The following is a 24,422-nucleotide window of genomic DNA, read 5'->3' as shown; positions in this document are numbered from 1 at the left end:
CATAGCTCAGTGCATGGAAGTGATCGGTTTGATGGTAGCGGCAATGGACATAGTTCCTTTTGCACGCATTCATCTAAGACCATTACAACTGTGCATGCTCAGTCAGTGGAATGGGGACTATACAGACTTGTCTCCGAAGATACAAGTAAATCAGAGGACCAGAGACTCACTCCGTTGGTGGCTGTCCCTGGACAACCTGTCACGAGGGATGACATTCCGCAGACCAGAGTGGGTCATTGTCACGACCGACGCCAGTCTGATGGGCTGGGGCGCGGTCTGGGGATCCCTGAAAGCTCAGGGTCTTTGGTCTCGGGAAGAATCTCTTCTACCGATAAATATTCTGGAACTGAGAGCGATATTCAATGCTCTCAAGGCTTGGCCTCAGCTAGCGAGGGCCAAGTTCATACGGTTTCAATCAGACAACATGACAACTGTTGCGTACATCAACCATCAGGGGGGAACAAGGAGTTCCCTGGCGATGGAAGAAGTGACCAAAATCATTCTATGGGCGGAGTCTCACTCCTGCCACCTGTCTGCTATCCACATCCCAGGAGTGGAAAATTGGGAAGCGGATTTTCTGAGTCGTCAGACATTGCATCCGGGGGAGTGGGAACTCCATCCGGAAATCTTTGCCCAAGTCACTCAGCTGTGGGGCATTCCAGACATGGATCTGATGGCCTCTCGTCAGAACTTCAAAGTTCCTTGCTACGGGTCCAGATCCAGGGATCCCAAGGCGGCTCTAGTGGATGCACTAGTAGCACCTTGGACCTTCAAACTAGCTTATGTGTTCCCGCCGTTTCCTCTCATCCCCAGGCTGGTAGCCAGGATCAATCAGGAGAGGGCGTCGGTGATCTTGATAGCTCCTGCGTGGCCACGCAGGACTTGGTATGCAGATCTGGTGAATATGTCATCGGCTCCTCCTTGGAAGCTACCTTTGAGACGAGACCTTCTTGTTCAGGGTCCGTTCGAACATCCGAATCTGGTTTCACTCCAGCTGACTGCTTGGAGATTGAACGCTTGATCTTATCGAAGCGAGGATTCTCAGATTCTGTTATCGATACTCTTGTTCAGGCTAGAAAGCCTGTGACTAGAAAGATTTACCACAAAATTTGGAAAAAATATATCTGTTGGTGTGAATCTAAAGGATTCCCTTGGGACAAGGTTAAGATTCCTAGGATTCTATCCTTCCTTCAAGAAGGATTGGAAAAAGGATTATCTGCAAGTTCCCTGAAGGGACAGATTTCTGCCTTGTCTGCGTTACTTCACAAAAAGCTGGCCGCTGTGCCAGATGTTCAAGCCTTTGTTCAGGCTCTGGTTAGAATTAAGCCTGTTTACAAACCTTTGACTCCTCCTTGGAGTCTCAATTTAGTTCTTTCAGTTCTTCAGGGGGTTCCGTTTGAACCCTTGCATTCCGTTGATATTAAGTTATTATCTTGGAAAGTTTTGTTTTTAGTTGCAATTTCTTCTGCTAGAAGAGTTTCAGAATTATCTGCTCTGCAGTGTTCTCCTCCTTATCTGGTGTTCCATGCAGATAAGGTGGTTTTACGTACTAAACCTGGTTTTCTTCCAAAAGTTGTTTCTAACAAAAACATTAACCAGGAGATTATCGTACCTTCTCTGTGTCCGAAACCAGTTTCAAAGAAGGAACGTTTGTTGCACAATTTGGATGTTGTTCGCGCTCTAAAATTCTATTTAGATGCTACAAAGGATTTTAGACAAACATCTTCCTTGTTTGTTGTTTATTCCGGTAAAAGGAGAGGTCAAAAAGCAACTTCTACCTCTCTCTCTTTTTGGATTAAAAGCATCATCAGATTGGCTTACGAGACTGCCGGACGGCAGCCTCCCGAAAGAATCACAGCTCATTCCACTAGGGCTGTGGCTTCCACATGGGCCTTCAAGAACGAGGCTTCTGTTGATCAGATATGTAGGGCAGCGACTTGGTCTTCACTGCACACTTTTACCAAATTTTACAAGTTTGATACTTTTGCTTCTTCTGAGGCTATTTTTGGGAGAAAGGTTTTGCAAGCCGTGGTGCCTTCCATTTAGGTGACCTGATTTGCTCCCTCCCTTCATCCGTGTCCTAAAGCTTTGGTATTGGTTCCCACAAGTAAGGATGACGCCGTGGACCGGACACACCGATGTTGGAGAAAACAGAATTTATGTTTACCTGATAAATTACTTTCTCCAACGGTGTGTCCGGTCCACGGCCCGCCCTGGTTTTTTTTTTTTAATCAGGTCTGATAATTTATTTTCTTTAACTACAGTCACCACGGTACCATATGGTTTCTCCTATGCAAATATTCCTCCTTAACGTCGGTCGAATGACTGGGGTAGGCGGAGCCTAGGAGGGATCATGTGACCAGCTTTGCTGGGCTCTTTGCCATTTCCTGTTGGGGAAGAGAATATCCCACAAGTAAGGATGACGCCGTGGACCGGACACACCGTTGGAGAAAGTAATTTATCAGGTAAACATAAATTCTGTTTTATGTAAGAACTTACCTGATAAATTCATTTCTTTCATATTAGCAAGAGTCCATGAGGCCCGCCCTTTTTTTGTGGTGGTTATGATTTTGTATAAAGCACAATTATTCCAATTCCTTATTTTATATGCTTTCGCACTTTTTTCTTATCACCCCACTTCTTGGCTATTCGTTAAACTGAATTGTGGGTGTGGTGAGGGGTGTATTTATAGGCATTTTAAGGTTTGGGAAACTTTGCCCCTCCTGGTAGGAATGTATATCCCATACGTCACTAGCTCATGGACTCTTGCTAATATGAAAGAAATGAATTTATCAGGTAAGTTCTTACATAAATTATGTTTTTGTGTGTGCTTAAGGGGTAAAACAAATCCACATGGCTTTATACTCTAAACCGCTTCACCATGCGGTTGTTTAGTTTTATGCGATCGTCGTCCATGATGGGCGGGGATTATTTTCGCGCGCTCAGACGCGCACTTTACTCTGGCTGCGAAGGCAGCAGGCATTAGCTCCAGTTGAGCCTAGACTGGTGTTCTTTTAACCGGATCGTTGAGTCAATTTGCAGTACCCTGGGGGCAGGTAGGCACCACAGCAGAGCTGTGGCGAGGTGCAGGAGTTATTTTTTCTTAAGTGTTTCCAGTCCACGGATCATCCATTACTTGTGGGATATTCTCCTTCCCAACAGGAAGTTGCAAGAGGATCACCCACAGCAGAGCTGCTATATAGCTCCTCCCCTAACTGCCATATCCAGTCATTCTCTTGCAACTCTCAACAAAGATGGATGTAGTAAGCGGAGTGTGGTGTATTATAGTTTTTAACTTCAATCAAAAGTTTGTTATTTTTAAATGGTACCGGAGTGTACTGTTTTATCAAAGGCAGCATTAGAAGAAGAATCTGCTTGTGATTTCTATGATCTTAGCAGAAGTAACTAAGATCCATTGCCGTTCTCACATATTCTGAGGAGTGAGGTAACTTCAGAGGGGGAATGGCGTGCAGGTTTCCCTGCAATAAGGTATGTGCAGTTAACATATTTCTAGGGATGGAATTTGCTAGAAAAATGCTGCCGATACCGGATTAATGTAAGTTAAGCCTAAATGCAGTGATTTAATAGCGACTGGTATCAGGCTTATTAACAGAGATACATACTCTTATAAAAGTGTAATATAAAACGTTTGCTGGCATGTTAATCGTCTTTATATATGCTTTGGTGATAACTTATTGGGGCCTAGTTTTTTCCACATGGCTGGCTTTATTTTTGCCTAGAAACAGTTTCCTGAGGCTTTCCACTGTTATAGTATAAAAGTTACAGTTGGTGCAGTTAAAATTACAAACTGTGACATTCAGCTTCCCTCAGCAGTCCCCTGCATGCTATAGGACATCTCTGAAGGGCTCAAAAGGCTTCAAAAGTAGGAGCTGTGGCAGTTGACTGTTTAAAAAAACATATTTTTCGTTTTGTTAATCTGTTTTTTGTATTAAGGGGTTAATCATCCATTTGCAAGTGGGTGCAATGCTCTGCTAACTTGTTACATACACTGTAAAAATTTCATTAGTGTAACTGCCTTTTTTCACTGTTTCAAATTTTGCCAAAATTTGTTTCTCTTAAAGGCACAGTAACGTTTTTTATATTGCTTGTTAACTTTGTTTAAAGTGTTTTCCAAGCTTGCTAGTCTCATTGCTAGTCTGTACAAACATGTCTGAAACAGAGGATACTTGTTCATTATGTTTAAAAGCCATGGTGGAGCCCCATAGGAGAATGTGTACTAAATGTATTGATTTCACCTTAAACAGTAAAGATCAGTCTTTATCTATAAAAGAATTGTCACCAGAGGGGTCTGTCGAGGGGGAAGTTATGCCGACTAACTCTCCCCACGTGTCGGACCCTTCGCCTCCCGCTCGAGGGACACACGCTAATATGGCGCCAAGTACATCAGGGATGCCCATAGCGATTACTTTGAAGGACATGGCTGCAATCATGAATAATACCCTGTCACAGGTATTAGCCAGATTGCCTGAATTGAGGGGCAAGCGCGATAGCTCTGGGGTTAGACGATATACAGAGCGCGTAGATGCTGTAAGAGCCATGTCTGATACTGCGTCACAATATGCAGAACCTGAGGACGGAGAGCTTCAGTCTGTGGGTGACGTCTCTGAATCGGGGAGACCTGATTCAGAGATTTCTAATTTTAAATTTAAGCTTGAGAACCTCCGTGTATTGCTTGCGGAGGTATTAGCTGCTCTGAATGACTGACACAATTGCAGTGCCAGAGAAATTGTGTAGGCTGGATAAATACTATGCAGTGCCGGTGAGTACTGATGTTTTTCCAATACCTAAAAGGCTTACAGAAATTATTAGTAAGGAGTGGGATAGACCCGGTGTGCCCTTTTCCCCACCTCCTATATTTAGAAAAATGTTTCCAATAGATGCCACTACACGGGACTTATGGCAGACAGTCCCTAAGGTGGAGGGAGCAGTTTCTACTTAAGCAAAGCGTACCACTATCCCGGTTGAGGACAGTTGTGCTTTTTCAGATCCAATGGATAAAAAATTAGCGGGTTACCTTAAGAAAATGTTTATTCAACAAGGTTTTATTTTACAGCCCCTTGCATGCATTGCGCCTGTCACTGCTGCGGCGGCGTTCTGGTTTGAGTCTCTGGAAGAGGCCATCCATACAGCTCCATTGACTGAAATTATTGACAAGCTTAGAACACTTAAGCTAGCTAACTCATTTGTTTCTGATGCCATTGTTCATTTGACTAAACTAACGGCTAAGAATTCCGGATTCGCCATCCAGGCGTGTAGGGCGCTATGGCTTAAATCCTGGTCAGCTGATGTGACTTCAAAGTCTAAATTACTTAACATTCTTTTCAAGGGGCAGACCTTATTCGGGCCTGGTTTGAAAGAAATTATTGCTGACATTACTGGAGGTAAGGGTCATACCCTTCCTCAGGACAGGGCAAAATCAAGGGCCAAACAGTCTAATTTTCGTGCCTTTCGAAATTTCAAGACAGGTGCAGGATCAGCTCTCTCTACTTCAAAACAAGAGGGAACTTTTCCTCAATCTAAACAGGCCTGGAAACCTACCCAGTCCTGGAACAAGGGCAAGCAGGCCAGAAAGCCTGCTGCTGCCTCCAAGACAGCATGAAGGAGCGGCCCCCTATCCGACAACGGATCTAGTAGGGGGCAGACTCTCTCTCTTCGCCCAGGCGTGGGCAAGAGATGTTCAGGATCCCTGGGCGTTGGAGATCATATCTCAGGGATATCTTCTGGACTTCAAAGCTTCTCCTCCACAAGGGAGATTTCACCTTTCAAGATTATCTGCAAACCAGATAAAGAAAGAGGCATTCCTAAGCTGCGTGCAACACCTCCTTGTAATGGGAGTGATCCATCCAGTTCCGCGGATGGAACAAGGACAGGGGTTTTATTCAAATCTGTTTGTGGTTCCCAAAAAAGAGGGAACCTTCAGACCAATTTTGGATCTAAAGATCCTAAACAAATTCCTCAGAGTTCCATCATTCAAGATGGAAACTATTCGAACCATTTTACCCATGATCCAAGAGGGTCAGTACATGACCACAGTGGACTTAAAGGATGCCTACCTTCACATTCCGATCCACAAGAATCATCATCGGTTCCTGAGGTTTGCCTTTCTAGACAGGCATTACCAGTTTGTAGCTCTTCCATTCGGGTTGGCTACAGCCCCAAGAATTTTTACAAAGGTTCTGGGCTCACTTCTGGCGGTTCTAAGACCGCGAGGCATAGCGGTGGCTCCTTACCTAGACGACATCCTGATACAGGCGTCAAGCTTTCAAATTGCTAAGTCTCATACAGAGATAGTTCTGGCATTTCTGAGGTCGCATGGGTGGAAAGTGAACAAAGAAAAGAGTTCTCTATCTCCTCTCACAAGGGTTTCCTTCCTAGGGACTCTGATAGATTCTATAGAAATAAAAATTTACCTGACGGAGTCCTGGTTATCAAAACTTCTAAATGCTTGCCGTGTTCTTCACTCCATTCCGCGCCCAACGGTGGCTCAGTGCATGGAAGTAATCGGCTTAATGGTGGCGGCGATGGACATAGTGCCATTTGCGCGCCTGCATCTCAGACCGCTGCAATTATGCATGCTCAGTCAGTGGAATGGGGATTACACAGATTTGTCCCCTCTACTAAGTCTGGATCAGGAAACCAGAGATTCTCTTCTCTGGTGGTTATCTCGGGTCCATCTGTCCAAAGGTATGACCTTTCGCAGGCCAGATAGGACCATTGTAACAACAGACGCCAGCCTTCTAGGTTGGGGTGCAGTCTGGAACTCCCTGAAGGCTCAGGGTTCATGGACTCAGGAGGAGAAACTCCTCCCAATAAATATTCTGGAGTTAAGAGCAATATTCAATGCTCTTCTAGCTTGGCCTCAGTTAGCAACACTGAGGTTCATCAGATTTCAGTCGGACAACATCACAACTGTGGCTTACATCATCCATCAAGGGGGGGACCAGGAGTTCCCTAGCGATGTCAGAAGTCTCCAAGATAATTCGCTGGGCAGAGACTCACTCTTGCCACCTATCAGCGATCCATATCCCAGGGGATATGTCAGACTTTTCATCCGGGGGAGTGGGAACTCCATCCGCAGGTGTTTGCTCAATTGGTTCTCCGTTGGGGCAAACCAGAACTGGATCTCATGGCGTCTCGCCAGAACGCCAAGCTTCTTTGTTACGGATCCAGGTCCAGGGACCCAGAAGCGGCACTGATAGATGCTCTAGCAGCGCATTGGTTCTTCAACCTGGCCTATGTGTTTCCACCGTTTCCTCTGCTCCCTCGTCTGATTGCCAAAATCAAACAGGAGAGAGCATCGGTGATATTGATAGCGCCTGCGTGGCCACGCAGGACCTGGTATGCAGACCTAGTGGACATATCATCCTTTCCACCATGGACTCTGCCTCTGAGACAAGACCTTCTAATACAAGGTCCTTTCAATCATCCGAATCTACTTTCTCTGAGACTGACTGCATGGAGATTGAACGCTTGATCCTATCAAAGCGTGGCTTCTCCGAGTCAGTAATTGATACCTTAATACAGGCACGAAAGCCTGTCACCAGGAAAATTTACCACAAGATTTGGCGTAAATATCTTCTTTGGTGTGAATCCAGGAATTACTCATGGAGTAGGGTTAGGATTCCTAGGATATTGTCCTTCCTCCAAGAGGGTTTGGATAAAGGATTATCAGCTAGTTCTTTAAAGGGACAGATTTCGGCTCTGTCTATTTTTTTACACAATCGTCTGGCAGACGTTTTAGACGTTCAGGCATTTTGTCAGGCTTTCGTTAGAATTAAGCCTGTGTTTAAACCTGTTGCATCCCCATGGAGCTTAAACTTGGTTCTTAAAGTTCTTCAAGGAGTTCCGTTTGAACCCCTTCATTCTATTGATATCAAACTTCTATCATGGAAAGTTCTTTTTCTGATGGCTATTTCCTCGGCTCGAAGAGTCTCGGAGTTATCTGCCTTACATTGTGATTCTCCTTATCTGATCTTTCATTCAGATAAAGTAGTTCTTACCTAAGGTGGTTTCTAACGAGAATATCAATCAAGAGATTGTTATTCCATCATTAGGCCCTAATCCTCCTTCAAAGAAGGAACGTCTTTTGCATAATCTAGACGTAGTCCGTGCATTGAAGTTTTACTTGCAGGCTACTAAAGATTTTCGCCAAACATCTCACCTGTTTGTTATTTACTCTGGACAGAGGAGAGGTCAAAAGGCCTCGGCAACCTCTTTCTTTTTGGCTTCGGAGTATAATCCGTTTTAGCATATGAGACTGCTGGACAGCAGCCCCCTGAAAGAATTACAGCTCATTCTACTAGAGCTGTGGCTTCCACCTGGGCCTTTAAAAATGAGGCCTCTGAACAGATTTGCAAGGCTGCAACTTGGTCTTCGCTTCATACCTTTTCAAAATTTTACAAATTTGATACTTTTGCTTCTTCGGAGGCTGTTTTTGGGAAAAAAGGTTCTACAGGCAGTGGTTCCTTCCGTTTAAGTTCCTGCCTTGTCCCTCCCTTCATCCTTGTACTTAAGCTTTGGTACTGGTATCCCACAAGTAATGGATGATCCGTGGACTGGATACACTTAACAAGAGAAAACATAATTTATGCTTACCTGATAAATTTATTTCTCTTGTAGTGTATCCAGTCCACGGCCCGCCCTGTCCTTTTAAGGCAGGTCTAAATTTTAATTAAACTTCAGTCACCACTGCACCCTATGGTTTCACCTTTCTCGGCTTGTTTCGGTCGAATGACTGGATATGGCAGTTAGGGGAGGAGCTATATAGCAGCTCTGCTGTGGGTGATCCTCTTGCAACTTCCTGTTGGGAAGGAGAATATCCCACAAGTAATGGATGATCCGTGGACTGGATACACTACAAGAGAAATAAATTTCAGGTAAGCATAAATTGTTTTTTTCAAATCTAACATATTTTTGACTATAAATGTCTTTTAGAGGTTAATTTCTCCCCTTACTCTTGGGGTGAAATAATTTTTGGAACTTTTGATTAGGTGTTGCTAATTTTAAAGTGTTAATTAACGGTTTAAAGCAGTTTGAAAAATTGTGCTCTTTTTTTATTTCTTAAAGGCGCAGTATACGTTTTCAATTTTTTTTTAAATCAAAGTGTTTAACGACTATTGTGGTTGTTACTAGTCTGTTCAACATGTCTGACATTGAGGAAACTCATTGCTCTATGTGTTTAGAAGCCACTGTGGAACCCCCTCTTACATTGTGTGTACCTCTTGTACTGAAAGGGCCTTACATTGTAAAAAGCATATTTTAGTTAAAGAAAGTGTGCCTAAGGATGATTCTCAGTCTGAAGAGAATCAGGACATGCCATCCAATTCTCCCCAAGTGTCACTACCTTTAACGCCCACACAAGCGACGCCAAGTACCTCTAGTGCGTCTAATTCTTTTACTCCGCAGGAGATGGCTGCAGTTATGTCAACTATCCTTACAGAGGTATTATCTAAATTACCAGTGTTATAGAGTAAACGCAGTAGGTCAGGTATTAATGTGCATCATGAATCCTCTGATGCTTTATTGGCTATTTCCGACGTACCCTCACAGTGCTCTGAGTTGGGGGTCAGGGAATTGCTGTCTGAGGGAGAACTTTCAGATTCAGGAAATGTTACCTCAGACATATTCGGACATGAAGTCCTTTAAATGTAAGCTTGAACACCTCCGCCTGTTACTTCGGGAGGTTTTAGCAACTCTGGATGATTGTGACCCTATTGTGATACCACCAGAGAAATTGTGTAAGATGGACAAATATTTAGAGGTACCTACTTACACTGATGTTTTTCCGGTTCCTAAAAGAATTTCGGAAATTGTAAAGAAGGGATGGAATAGACCAGGTATACCGTTTTCTCCCCCTCCTAATTTTAAGAAAGTGTTTCCCATATCAGACACCATTCGGGACTCTTGGCAAACGGTCCCTAAGGTGGAGAGAGCTATATCTACCCTGGCTAAGCGTACAACTATACCTATTGAGGACAGTTGTGCTTTCAAAGACCCTATGGATAAAAAGTTAGAGGGTCTTCTAAAGAAATTATTTATTCATCAGGGTTTCCTTTTACAACCAACAGCTTGCATTGTTCCAGTTACTACTGCAGCAGCTTTTTGGTTTGATGCTCTAGAAGAGTCTCTGAAGGTTGAGACTCCATTAGATGACATTTTGGATAGAATTAAGGCTCTCAAGCTAGCTAATTATTTTATTACTGATGCCGCTTTTCAAATTGCTAAATTAGCAGCGAAAATGCAGGATTTGCCATTTTAGCCCGTAGAGCGTTATGGCTCAAATCTTGGTCTGCTGATGTGTCATCAAAATCTAAGCTTTTAGCTATTCCTTTTAAAGGTAAGACCCTATTCGGGCCTGAATTGAAGGAAATCATTTCTGAAATTACTGGAGGTAAAGGCCATGCCCTACCTCAGGATAAGTCTGTTAAGATGAGGGGTAAACAAAATAATTTTCGTTCCTTTCGAAACTTTAAAGGAGGACCCTCTGCTTCCTCTTCCTCCACAAAGCAGGAAGGGAATTTTGCTCAATCCAAATCAGTCTGGAGACCCAACCAGGCTTGGAATAAAGGTAAACAAACCAAGAAGCACGCTGCTTCTACAAAGACAGCATGAAGGGGCGGCTCAGGCTTGGGCAAGAGATGTTCAGGACCCCTGGGCACTGGAAATCGTGACCCACGGGTATCAACTGGAATTCAAGGATTTTCTCTGATGAGGGAGATTTCATCTTTCACGATTGTCTGTAGACCAGATAAAGAGAGGCGTTCTTACGCTGTGTAAAAGACCTCTCTACTATGGGAGTAATTTGTCCCGTTCCAAAACTGGAACTGGGACAGGGGTTTTACTCAAATCTTTTCGTGGTTCCCAAAAAAGAGAACTTTCAGACCTATTTTTGATCTCAAGTGTCTAAACAAGTTTCTCAGTTCCATCATTCAAGATGGAGACTATACGAACCATCTTACCAATGATCCAGGAGGGTCAATACATGACTTCTGTGGACTTGAAGGATGCATACCTTCATTTCCCTATTCACAAGGATCATCATCAGTTTGTGGCTCTTCCCTTCGGGTTGGCCACAGCACCCATGATCTGCACAAAGGTTCTAGGGTCCCTTCTGGCGGTTCTCAGACCGCGGGGCATATCAGTGGCGCCTTATCTGGACGATATTTTAATCCAGGCATCAACGTATCATCTGACAAAATCTCACACGGACACAGTGTTGTCTTTCCTGAGAACTCACGGTTGGAAGGTGAACATAGAAAAGCGTTCACTTGTTCCATAGACAAGAGTTCCTTTCTTGGGAACTCTGATAGACTCGGTAGACATGAAAATATTTCTGACGGAGGTCAGAAAATCAAAGCTTCTAAATACTTGCCGAGCACTTCAGGCCATTCCTCGGCCATCAATGGCTCAGTGTATGGAGGTCATTGGATTAATTGTAGCGGCAATAAACATCATTCCGTTTGCTTGCTTTCATCTTAGACCACTGCAGCTGTGCATGCTCGAACAGTGGAATGGTGACTATGCAAATTTATGTACGCTGTGTACAAGACCTCCTTATAATGGGGGTGATCCATCCAGTTCCGCGGACGGAACAAGGGCAAGGGTTTTACTCAAATCTGTTCGTGGTTCCCAAGAAAGAGGGAACCTTCAGACCAATCTTGGACCTAAAGATCTTAAACAAATTCCTAAGAGTTCCATCATTCAAGATGGAAACTATTCGAACCATCCTACCAATGATCCAAGAGGGTCAGTTCATGACCACAGTGGACTTAAAGGATGCTTACCTTCACATTCCGATTCACAAGAATCTTCATCGGTTCCTGAGGTTTGCCTTTCTAGACAGGCATTACCAGTTTGTAGCTCTCCCATTCGGGTTGGCTACAGCCCCAAGAATTTTTACAAAGGTTCTGGGCTCACTCCTGGCGGTTCTAAGGCCGCGAGGCATAGCGGTGGCTCCCTATCTAGACGACATCCTGATACAGGTGTCAAGCTTTCAAATTGCCAAGTCTCATACAGAGATAGTCCTGGCATTTCTGAGGTCGCATGGGTGGAAAGTGAACGAAGAAGAGTTCTCTATCCCCTCTCACAAGGGTTTCATTCCTAGGGACTCTGATAGATTCTATAGAAATGAAAATTTACCTGACGGAGTCCAGGTTATCAAAACTTCTAAATGCTTGCCGTGTTCTTCACTCCATTCCGCGCCCCACGGTGGCTCAGTGCATGGAAGTAATCGGCTTAATGGTGGCGGCGATGGACATAGTGCCATTTGCGCGCCTCCATCTCAGACTGCTGCAATTATGCATGCTCAGCCAGTGGAATGGGGATTACAAAGATTTGTCCCCTCTACTAAATCTGGACCAGGAAACCAGAGCTTCTCTTCTCTGGTGGTTATCTCGGATCCATCTGTCCAAAGGTATGACCTTTCGCAGGCCAGATTGGACCATTGTAACAGACGCCAGCCTTCTAGGTTGGGGTGCAGTCTGGAATTCCCTGAAGGCTCAGGGCTCATGGACTCAGGAGGAGAAATTCCTTCCAATAAATATTTTGGAGTTAAGAGCAATATTCAATGCTCTTCTGGCTTGGCCTCCGTTAGCAACACTGAGGTTCATCAGATTTCAGTCGGACAACATCACAACTGTGGCTTACGTCAACCATCAAGGGGGGACCAGGAGTTCCCTAGCAATGTCAGAAGTCTCCAAGATAATTCACTGGGCAGAGACTCACTCTTGCCACCTGTCAGCGATCCATATCCCAGGGGTAGAGAACTCGGAGGCGGATTTTCTAAGTCGTCAGACTTTTCATCCGGGGGAGTGGGAACTCCATCCGCAGGTGTTTGCTCAATTGGTTCTCCGTTGGGGCAAACCAGAACTGGATCTCATGGCGTCTCGCCAGAACGCCAAGCTTCCTTGTTACGGAACCAGGTCCAGGGACCCAGAAGCGGCACTGATAGATGCTCTAGCAGCGCCTTGGTTCTTCAACCTGGCTTATGTGTTTCCACTGTTTCCTCTGCTCCCTCGTCTGATTGCCAAAATCAGACAGGAGAGAGCTTCGGTGATATTGACCTGGTATGCAGACCTAGTGGACATGTCATCCTTTCCACCATGGACTCTGCCTCTGAGACAAGACCTTCTAATACAAGGTCCTTTCAATCATCCGAATCTACTTTCTCTGAGACTGACTGCATGGAGATTGAACGCTTGATCCTATCAAAGCGTGGCTTCTCAGAGTCAGTAATTGATACCTTAATACAGGCGCGAAAGCCTGTCACCAGGAAAATTTACCACAAGATATGGCGTAAATATCTTCATTGGTGTGAATCCAAGAATTTCTCATGGAGTAGGGTTAGGATTCCTAGAATATTGTCCTTCCTCCAAGAGGGTTTGGATAAAGGATTATCAGCTAGTTCTTTAAAGGGACAGATTTCGGCTCTGTCTATTTTTTTACACAAGCGTCTGGCAGACGTTTTAGACGTTCAGGCATTTTGTCAGGCTTTCGTTAGAATTAAGCCTGTGTTTAAACCTGTTGCTCCCCCATGGAGCTTAAACTTAGTTCTTAAAGTTCTTCAAGGAGTTCCGTTTGAACCCCTTCATTCTATTGATATCAAACTTCTATCATGGAAAGTTCTTTTTCTGATGGCTATTTCCTCGGCTTGAAGAGTCTCGGAGTTATCTGCCTTACATTGTGATTCTCCTTATCTGATCTTTCATTCAGATAAAGTAGTTCTGCGTACAAAACCTGTGTTTTTACCTAAGGTGGTTTCTAACAAGAATATCAATCAAGAGATTGTTGTTCCGTCATTATGCCCTAATCCTTCATCAAAGAAGGAACGTCTTTTGCATAATCTAGACTTAGTCCGTGCATTGAAGTTTTACTTGCAGGCTAATAAAGATTTTCGTCAAACATCTGACCTGTTTGTTGTTTACTCTGGACAGAGGAGAGGTCAAAAGGCCTCAGCAACCTCTCTGGACAGCAGCCCCCTGAAAGAATTACAGCTCACTCTACTAGAGCTGTGGCTTCCACCTGGGCCTTTAAAAATGAGGCCTCTGAACAGATTTGCAAGGCTGTGATTTGGTCTTCGCTTCATACCTTTTCAAAATTTTACAAATTTGATACTTTTGCTTCTTCGGAGGCTGTTTTTGGGAGAGAGGTTCTTCAGGCAGTGGTTCCTTCCGTTTGAGTTCCTGCCTTGTCCCTGCCATCATCCGTGTACTTTAGCTTTGGTATTGGTATCCCATAAGTAATGGATGATCCGTGGACTGGATACACTTAACAAGAGAAAACATAATTTATGCTTACCTGATAAATTTATTTCTCTTGTAGTGTATCCAGTCCACGGATCATCCATTACTTATGGGATATTAACTCCTCCCCAACAGGAAGTGCAAGAGGATTCACCCAGCAGAGCTGCTATATAGCTCCTCCCCTAACTGCCATTACCAGTCATTCTCTTGCACCCAACGAATAGATAGGATGTGTGAGAGGACTGTGGTGATTATACTTAGTTTCATACCTTCAATCAAAAGTTTGTTATTTTATATTAGCACCGGAGTGTGTTATTCCTTCTCTGGTAGAATTTGAAGAAGAATCTACCTGAGTTTTTCTATGATTTTAGCCGGAGTAGTTAAGATCATATTGCTGTTTCTCGGCCATCTGAGGAGAGGTAAACTTCAGATCAGGGGACAGCGGGCAGATTAATCTGCAAAGAGGTATGTAGCAGCTTATTTTCTGACAATGGAATTGATGAGAAAATTCTGCCATACCGATATAATGTAAACTCAGCCTTAAATGCAGTAGCAGCAACTGGTATCAGGCTGTCATGTATGTATATTTTACACTTCAGTATTCTGGGGAATGGCACTTCACTGGAATTATACTGTATGCATAGACTTAACCTAATTTGCAGGGACTTGCAATAGGTTTTTAAATAACAATTTATTGATGTTAAACGTTTTTTGCTGGCATGTAAAATCGTTTATTCCTCTGAGGTACTGGGTGAAAATATATTTTGGGCACTATTTTTTTCCACTTGGCAGTAGTTTTATTTAATTTATGACAGTTTACTGATCTCTCTCACTGTTATGTGTGAGGGGGAGGGGCCTTTTTTGGCGCTTTTGCTACGCATCAAAAAATTCAGTCAGAAGTTTATTGTCTTCCCTGCATGATCCGGTTCATCTCTACAGAACTCAGGGGTCTTCAAAACTTGTGAGATTGTAGTTGACTGTGATAAAAAAACGTTTATTTCTGTATTTTTTTTTCTGCTATCAGGGTTAGTTATCCTTTGCTAATGGGAGCAATCCTTTTCTAAAATTGTGTTTTTTACAAAGATTTGATGCTATAACTTTTCAGTTTATTAATTTTCAACTGTCATAACTTTTTCTGTGCTTCTTATAGGCACAGTACGTTTTCATATTATAGTAAATTACTTGAAAAGTATTTCCAAGTTGCTAGTTTATTTGCTAGTGTGTTAAACATGTCTGATTCAGAGGAAGATATCTGTGCTATATGTGCTAAAGCCAAAGTGGAGCCCAATAGAAATTTATGTACTAACTGTATTGATGCTACTTTAAATAAAAGTCAATCTGTACAAATTGAACATATTTCACCAAACAACGAGGGGAGAGTTATGCCGACTAACTCGCCTCACGTGTCAGTACCTGCATCTCCCGCTCGGGAGGTGCGTGATATTGTAGCGCCGAGTACATCTGGGCGGCCATTACAAATCACATTACAGGATATGGCTACTGTTATGACTGAAGTTTTGGCTAAATTACCAGAACTAAGAGGTAAGCGTGATCACTCTGGGTTGAGAACAGAGTGCGCTGATAATATTAGGGCCATGTCAGACACTGCGTCACAATTTGCAGAACATGAGGACGGAGAGCTTCATTCTGCGGGTGACGGTTCTGATCCAAACAAACTGGATTCAGATATTTCAAATTTTAAATTTAAGCTGGAAAACCTCCGTGTATTACTAGGGGAGGTGTTAGCGGCTCTGAATGATTGTAACACAGTTGCAATACCAGAGAAAATGTGTAGGTTGGATAAATATTTTGCGGTACCGGCGAGTACTGACGTTTTTCCTATACCTAAGAGACTTACTGAAATTGTTACTAAGGAGTGGGATAGACCCGGTGTGCCGTTCTCACCCCCTCCGATATTTAGAAAGATGTTTCCAATAGACGCCACCACACGGGACTTATGGCAAACGGTCCCTAAGGTGGAGGGAGCAGTTTCTACTTTAGCTAAGCGTACCACTATCCCGGTGGAGGATAGCTGTGCCTTTTCAGATCCAATAGATAAAAAGTTAGAGGGTTACCTTAAGAAAATGTTTGTTCAACAAGGTTTTATATTGCAACCTCTTGCATGCATTGCGCCTGTCACGGCTGCAGCAGCATTTTGGTTTGAGTCTGTGGAAGAGACACTTGAATCAGCTCCATTAGATGAGATTACACACAAGCTTAAAGCCCTTAAGTTAGCTAACTCATTTATTTCAGATGCCGTAGTACATTTAACTAAACTTACGGCTAAGAATTCCGGATTCGCCATTCAGGCACGCAGAGCACTGTGGCTAAAATCCTGGTCAGCTGACGTTACTTCTAAATCTAAATTGCTTAATATACCTTTCAAAGGGCAGACCTTATTCGGGCCCGGGTTGAAAGAAATTATCGCTGACATTACAGGAGGTAAAGGCCATGCCCTGCCTCAAGACAGAGCCAAACCTAAGGCTAGACAGTCTAATTTTCGTTCCTTTCGTAATTTCAAAGCAGGAGCAGCATCAACTTCCTCTGCACGAAAACAGGAAGGAGCTGTTGCTCGCTACAGACAAGGCTGGAGACCTAACCAGTCCTGGAACAAGGGCGAGCAGGCCAGGAAACCTGCTGCTGCCCCTAAGACAGCATGAATCTAGGGCCCCCGATCCGGGAACGGATCTAGTGGGGGGCAGACTTTCTCTCTTCGCCCAGGCTTGGGCAAGAGATGTCCAGGATCCCTGGGCGTTAGAGATCATATCTCAGGGATACCTTCTAGATTCTCTCCCCCAAGAGGGAGATTTCATCTGTCAAGGTTGTCAACAAACCAAATAAAGAAAGAGGCGTTTCTACTCTGCGTACAAGATCTTTTATTAATGGGAGTGATCCATCCGGTTCCGCGGTCGGAACAAGGACAAGGGTTTTACTCAAATCTGTTTGTGGTTCCCAAAAAAGAGGGAACTTTCAGGCCAATCTTGGATTTAAAGATCCTAAACAAATTCCTAAGAGTTCCATCGTTCAAAATGGAAACTATTCGGACAATTTTACCCATGATCCAAAAGGGTCAGTACATGACCACAGTGGATTTAAAGGATGCTTACCTTCACATACCGATTCACAAAGATCATTACCGGTATCTAAGGTTTGCCTTTCTAGACAGGCATTACCAGTTTGTAGCTCTTCCATTCGGATTGGCTACGGCTCCGAGAATCTTCACAAAGGTTCTGGGTGCTCTTCTGGCGGTACTAAGACCGCGAGGAATTGCGGTAGCTCCGTACCTAGACGACATTCTGATACAAGCTTCAAGCTTTCAAACTGCCAAGTCTCATACAGAGTTAGTACTGGTATTTCTAAGGTCGCATTGATGGAAGGTGAACGAAAAGAAGAGTTCTCTCTTTCCACTCACAAGAGTTCCCTTCTTGGGGACTCTTATAGATTCTGTAGAAATGAAGATTTACCTGACAGAAGACAGGTTAACAAAGCTTCAAAATGCATGCCGTGTCCTTCATTCCATTCAACACCCGTCAGTAGCTCAATGCATGGAGGTGATCGGCTTAATGGTAGCAGCAATGGACATAGTACCCTTTGCACGCCTACATCTCAGACCGCTGCAATTGTGCATGCTAAGTCAGTGGAATGGGGATTACTCAGACTTGTCCCCTACTCTGAATCTGGATCAAGAGACCAGAAATTCTCTTCTATGGTGGCTTTCTCGGCCACATCTGTCCAGGGGGATGCCATTCAGCAGGCCGGACTGGACAATTGTAACAAGACGCCAGCCTACTAGGTTGGGGCGCTGTCTGGAATTCTCTGAAGGCTCAGGGACAATGGAATCAGGAGGAGAGTCTCCTACCAATAAACATTCTGGAATTGAGAGCAGTTCTCAATGCCCTTCTGGCTTGGCCCCAGTTAACAACTCGGGGGTTCATCAGGTTTCAGTCGGACAGCATCACGACTGTAGCTTACATCAACCATCAGGGAGGGACAAGAAGCTCCCTAGCAATGATGGAAGTATCAAAGATAATTCGCTGGGCAGAGTCTCACTCTTGCCACCTGTCAGCAATCCACATCCCGGGAGTGGAGAACTGGGAGGCGGATTTCTTAAGTCGTCAGACTTTTCATCCGGGGGAGTGGGAACTTCATCCGGAGGTCTTTGCCCAAATACTTCGACGTTGGGGCAAACCAGAGATAGATCTCATGGCGTCTCGACAGAACGCCAAGCTTCCTCGTTACGGGTCCAGATCCAGGGATCCGGGAGCGGTTCTGATAGATGCTTTGACAGCACCTTGGACCTTCGGGATGGCTTATGTGTTTCCACCCTTCCCGATGCTTCCTCGATTGATTGCCAGAATCAAACAGGAGAGAGCATCAGTGATTCTAATAGCGCCTGCATGGCCACGCAGGACTTGGTATGCAGATCTAGTGGACATGTCATCCTGTCCACCTTGGTCGCTACCTCTGAAACAGGACCTTCTGATCCAGGGTCCCTTCAAACATCAAAATCTAATTTCTCTGAAGCTGACTGCTTGGAAATTGAACGCTTGATTTTATCAAAACGTGGTTTTTCTGAGTCAGTTATTGATACCTTAATACAGGCTAGGAAGCCTGTTACCAGAAAGATTTACCATAAGATATGGCGCAAATACTTATATTGGTGCGAATCCAAGAGTTACTCATGGAGTAAGGTTAGGATTCCGAGGATATTGTCTTTTCTACAAGAAGGTTTAGAAAAGGGTTTATCCGCTAGTTCCTTAAAGGGACAGATTTCAGCTCTGTCCATTCTTTTACACAAACGTCTGTCAGAAGTTCCGGACGTTCAAGCTTTTTGTCAGGCTTTAGCTAGGATCAAGCCTGTGTTTAAAACTGTTGCTCCACCATGGAGTTTGAACTTAGTTCTTAATGTTTTACAGGGGGTTCCGTTTGAACCCCTTCATTCCATTGATATCAAGTTGTTATCTTGGAAAGTTCTGTTTTTAATGGCGATTTCCTCGGCTCGAAGAGTCTCTGAGTTATCTGCCTTACATTGTGATTCTCCTTATCTGATTTTTCATTCAGACAAGGTAGTTCTGCGTACTAAACCTTGGTTCCTACCTAAGGTGGTCACTAACAGGAATATCAATCAAGAGATTGTGGTTCCATCTTTGTGTCCTAATCCTTCTTCGAAAAAGGAACGTCTGCTACACAATCTAGATGTAGTCCGTGCCCTGAAATTTTATCTACAGGCAACTAAGGATTTTCGACAAACGTCTTCCCTGTTTGTCGTTTATTCTGGTCAGAGGAGAGGTCAAAAAGCTTTGGCTACCTCTCTCTCCTTTTGGCTTCGTAGCATAATACGGTTAGCCTATGAGACTGCTGGACAGCAGCCTCCTGAGAGAATTGCAGCACATTCTACTAGAGCTGTGGCTTCCACTTGGGCCTTTAAGAATGAGGCTTCTGTTGAACAGATTTGCAAGGCTGCAACTTGGTCTTCTCTTCATACTTTTTCCAAATTTTACAAATTTGACACTTTTGCTTCTTCGGAGGCTGTTTTTGGGAGAAAGGTTCTTCAGGCAGTGGTTCCTTCCGTATAAAGAGCCTGCCTGTCCCTCCCGTCATCCGTGTACTTTAGCTTTGGTATTGGTATCCCATAAGTAATGGATGATCCGTGGACTGGATACACTTAACAAGAGAAAACATAATTTATGCTTACCTGATAAATTTATTTCTCTTGTAGTGTATCCAGTCCACGGCCCGCCCTTTCACTTTAAGGCAGGTAATTTTTCCATTAAACTACAGTCACCACTGCACCCTATGGTTTTCCTTTCTCTGCATGTTTTCGGTCGAATGACTGGTAATGGCAGTTAGGGGAGGAGCTATATAGCAGCTCTGCTGGGTGAATCCTCTTGCACTTCCTGTTGGGGAGGAGTTAATATCCCATAAGTAATGGATGATCCGTGGACTGGATACACTACAAGAGAAATAAATTTATCAGGTAAGCATAAATTATGTTTTATGCTTACCTGATAAATTTATTTCTCTTGTAGTGTATCCAGTCCACGGCCCGCCCTGTCCTTTTAAGGCAGGTCTAAATTTTAATCAAATTTTAGTCACCACTGCACCCTATGGTTTCTCCTTTCTCGGTTTGTTTCGGTTGAATGACTGGATATGACAGTGAGGCGAGGAGCTATATAGCAGCTCTGCTGTGGGTGTTCCTCTTGTAACGTCCTGTTGGGGAGGAGAATATCCCATAAGTAATGGATGATCCGTGGACTGGATACACTACAAGAGAAATACATTTATCAGGTAAGCATAAATTATGTTTTTATTCCTAAGGTTGTCGGATCGCAACATCATTCAGGATATTGTGGTTCCTTCCTTGTGTCCTAATCCTTCTTCATCGAAGGAACGCTTACTTCACAATTTGGATGTGGTTCGCACCTTGAAGTTCTATCTTCAGGCTTCTAAGGAGTTTAGAAAATATTCCTCTTTGTTGTCTATTCTGGGAAGCGTAAGGGGCAGAAGGCTTCGACTTCCCTGTCTTTTTGGTTAAGGAGTGTCATCCGCTTAGCTTACGAGACAGCGGGACATCGTCCTCCTGAGAGGATAACGGCTCATTGCACTAGAACAGTGTCTTTCTCTTGGGCTTTTAAGAACGAGGCCTCTCTGGGTCTGATTTGTAAGGCGGCTACCTGGTCCTCTTTACATACTTTTTCAAAATTTTACATGTTTGATGTTTTTGCTTTGGTTGTGGCAGCTTTCGGGAGAAAAGTTTTGCAGGCTGTGGTGCCCTCAGAATAGGCTCCGCCTCTTCCCTTTTTCCCCCTCCCGTTATTCATTCAGTGTTCTCTGGAGCTTTGGTATAGTTTCCCAACAGTAAGGAATGAAGCAGTGGACTCTCCCTATCTTAGGAAGGAAAACATAATTTATTCTTACCAGATAATTTCCTTTCCTTCCGGATAGGGAGAATCCACGGCCCCCACCCGTTTTTTCTTGTCTATGCGTGGTCCCCTATTTTATTCTTCTGGCGCCATTTATACCCTAATGTTTCTCCTACTTTCCTTGTTCCCTCGGCAGAATGACTTGGGTGATGAGGAAGTGGGAGGGATATTTAAGCCTTTGGCTGGGGTGTCTTGTCCTCCTCCTGGTGGCCAGGTGTTGTATTTCCCAACAGTAAGGAATGAAGCAGTGGACTCTCACTATCCGGAAGGAAAGGAATTTATCTGGTAAGCATACATTGTTTTTTCTGGAACTCAGAAGGGCCAGAAAACTGCAGCAGTCACCTAATTTAAACGTACCCCTAAGCATATTACTGCTCATTCTACTAATGCAATTGCCTCTTCTTTGGCCCTTCGTAATGAAGCTTCTATTTAACAAATTTGTAAGAAATCTACTTAGTCCTCATAGCATACTTTTTTGAAGCTTTATCACTTTGATGTGTGTACTTCTTCTGAGGCTGTTTTTGGTAGGAAAGTTCCATGGGCTGTAGTGATAAGTAGCTTACCTGCTTTCACAGTCCCGCCCCCCAACCCCCCCAATTACATGATCTTGTGGACTTCACTGCTTGGGTAAAGATTCCCACACGTTATGTCTCGTGGACTTTTACCATCTAATGAAAAAGAACAAATGTTATGCTTACCTGATAAATGTGTTTCTTTTATGATAGTAAGTTCATGAGCCCCCATCCTTTTTTTTTTTTTTTTTTTTTTTAACAGTAGGCATCAGTCCTTGTTTTACCCCCACTTTCTTTCCTGCTTTTCGGTTTACTACATCTACTTTGCTATATGTATAACTGAGGATTCAGGGTAAGTGGGAGGGAATTAAAACTTTTTTATGTTGGGTTTTCTTTGCCTTTCAACATTGTGAAAGTCAATTATCAGTTAAGCATAAAAAAAATTTTTTCTCTCTCTCTAAACTTGGTGAACATGCTCTTGTGTTTGGTGTCGTGTAAATTCATGAGCCATAAAAATTTTGTGCAAAATAAGTAAATCTTTCAATAACGGTTGTAATTTTTGTCTACAGAATTACAGCAGCAGATCTTCTACCATATGTGGAACTCCTCCTAGCTAATTTGTTCAAAGCACTTTCATTACCTGGCTCATCTGAAAATGAATACATCATGAAGGGTATATATATTTATATATATTTTTTATTTTTTTTAGAACTTTGTTTATTTTGTGTGTAAATCATACATGCAGTTTTTTTATTTTACCTTAGTGTATTTGTATTTCTTTCCTAAGATATGGAGAGTCCACGACGTCATTAAATTACTAGTGGGAATATCACTCCTGGCCATCAGGAGGAGGCAAAGAGCACCACAGCAAAGCTGTTAAGTCACTCCCCTACCCATAATCCCCAGTCATTCTCTTTGCCTCTGTCAATGGAGGAGGTGAAGTTTGGTGTCTGAAGAAATGAAATCCTTTTTCGGGTACTTTTCCCTGCAAGCAAGGATTTGGGTTTAGCTGAGTCCATGTCAATCTCTTCAGTAGAGTAGTGGTTGCTTTTAAGCAGTTAGGAAGTTGTGAGGTAGTCCTTGCTTTGTTTCCTAACACATTGTTGTCCATGGTACAGAAATCCAGAGTTGGTTACTCTGTTTCTTTTTCTACAGGTCTTTTGTCCTTTCATGCCTTGTGAGTTGTCTTCCTGCCTGGACAGCTAGACTTCAGGTAAGTGCTTTTGTCTTCTTGGTCTTGGAGACTTGCACTTCAGAAGAATATTTAATATGCAGTAGATGGGGACATTTTTAAAATCCTTTATACAGGATTCTCTTTGGCAGTGGTCAGGCACATTATGTATGTTGAGGGGTTAATCTTCGCTTTATTGGAACGTTTTTCCTGTTTGTGCTAATTTTGTTAAAATACTTTTAGTATGTGTGTGGGACTTATGTTTTATACAGGGATTTATGTGTAAACTTAAAAATTGGCAGTTAGTTTTCTTTGCTTAGCTAGAACAGGCTAACAGACTGCTTGAGTGTATAAATTTAGCTCCAATGTTGTAGGCAGAGGGAAACGCACGCCTTTTACTTGCTGCATAGTTCCCCCTCTGACGGTCATGTGACTTCTCTCTGCTGTCGGATATTCACGGAGCGGCGTCATTCATTTTCTTTTCAGTGTCTATCTACTATGCTATACAATAGTTTGAGACTTCTGGCAGCTAAATTGTGTATAAGCCTGTCTGAGGTGTAGGGGGCCTGATTGGTTTATTATTTTAATGAATTTTTGCATAACGTTAAGCGGCTGTGGTATTAAAAATTCTTAAAGTGACAATGTATTTAAAAAATTTCTACCGTTTGGGGAATTTTTTTATTTAGTATTATGGACATGGAAGATAAATTGTTGCACACTGAGCCCAATGTCTCTCAGAATGATGCTGTTCAGGCAATGCCACAGATTTCTCCTCAAACATCCCAAGCCTCTATGGCGTCAAATACAGTGCCCTACAGTTCCTCTCAGCCTCCTGGACGTGTTTGTTTGCCTGCCGATTTTGCTGCATGGGTATCCTCTGTGGTATCTGCAGCATTATTTGCTTTTCCTATGCTGGGAAAATGCAAGAGGAAAATTAGACATTCAGATAGTAAGGTTTCTGTTCCACCTACTGCTGCGCATGTTGCCCTCATAAGTCTGATGAGGATACGTCAGTAGCCTCTGAGGTTGAAATCTCAGATTTGGACTGAATTATTCCTTCATCTGATAATGAAGAAGTAAACTTCAGATTTAAGCTTGAACACTACTGTTAAAGGAGGTATTGGCTACTTTGGACGACTCAGATACTTCTGTTGTTGTCAACCCTAAGAAGTCTAGTAAACTTAAAGGGACACTGTACCCAAATTTTTTCTTTCGTGATTCAGATAGAGCATGACATTTTAAGCAACTTTCTAATTTACTCCTATTATCAAATTTTCTTCATTCTCTTGGAATCTTTATTTGAAATGCTAGAAAGTTTAGATGCCGGCCCATTTTTGGTGATCAACCTGGGTTGTTCTTGCTGATTGGTGGATAAACTCATCCACCAATAACAAAGTGCTGTCCATAGTTCTGAATAAAAAAAAAGCTTAGATGTCTTCTTTTTAAAATAAAGATAGCAAGAGAACGAAGAAAAATTGATAATAGGAATAAATTAGAAAGTGGCTTAAAATTGCATGCTCTATCTGAATCATGACTGAAAATTTTTGGGTTCAGT

At 43.2% G+C, this 24,422-nt stretch overlaps 1 protein-coding gene across 1 annotated transcript in view; it reads left to right on the top strand.

Annotated features, from left to right (window-relative positions):
• The window catches only part of CSE1L (chromosome segregation 1 like), a 475,025-nt gene that overhangs the window by 232,591 nt on the left and 218,012 nt on the right, over positions 1-24,422 (top strand). The window contains exon 17 of the mRNA XM_053689969.1: positions 22,266-22,369. Within this exon, the coding sequence (XP_053545944.1) occupies positions 22,266-22,369 (104 nt within the window). The remainder of the gene's footprint in view (positions 1-22,265; positions 22,370-24,422) is intronic.

The sequence above is a fragment of the Bombina bombina genome, chromosome 1, assembly GCF_027579735.1.
Source record: "Bombina bombina isolate aBomBom1 chromosome 1, aBomBom1.pri, whole genome shotgun sequence".
Lineage (NCBI taxonomy): Eukaryota > Metazoa > Chordata > Amphibia > Anura > Bombinatoridae > Bombina > Bombina bombina.
The sequence above is the reverse complement of the archived record's forward strand: the minus strand, read 5'-3'. Positions and strand labels throughout refer to the sequence as shown.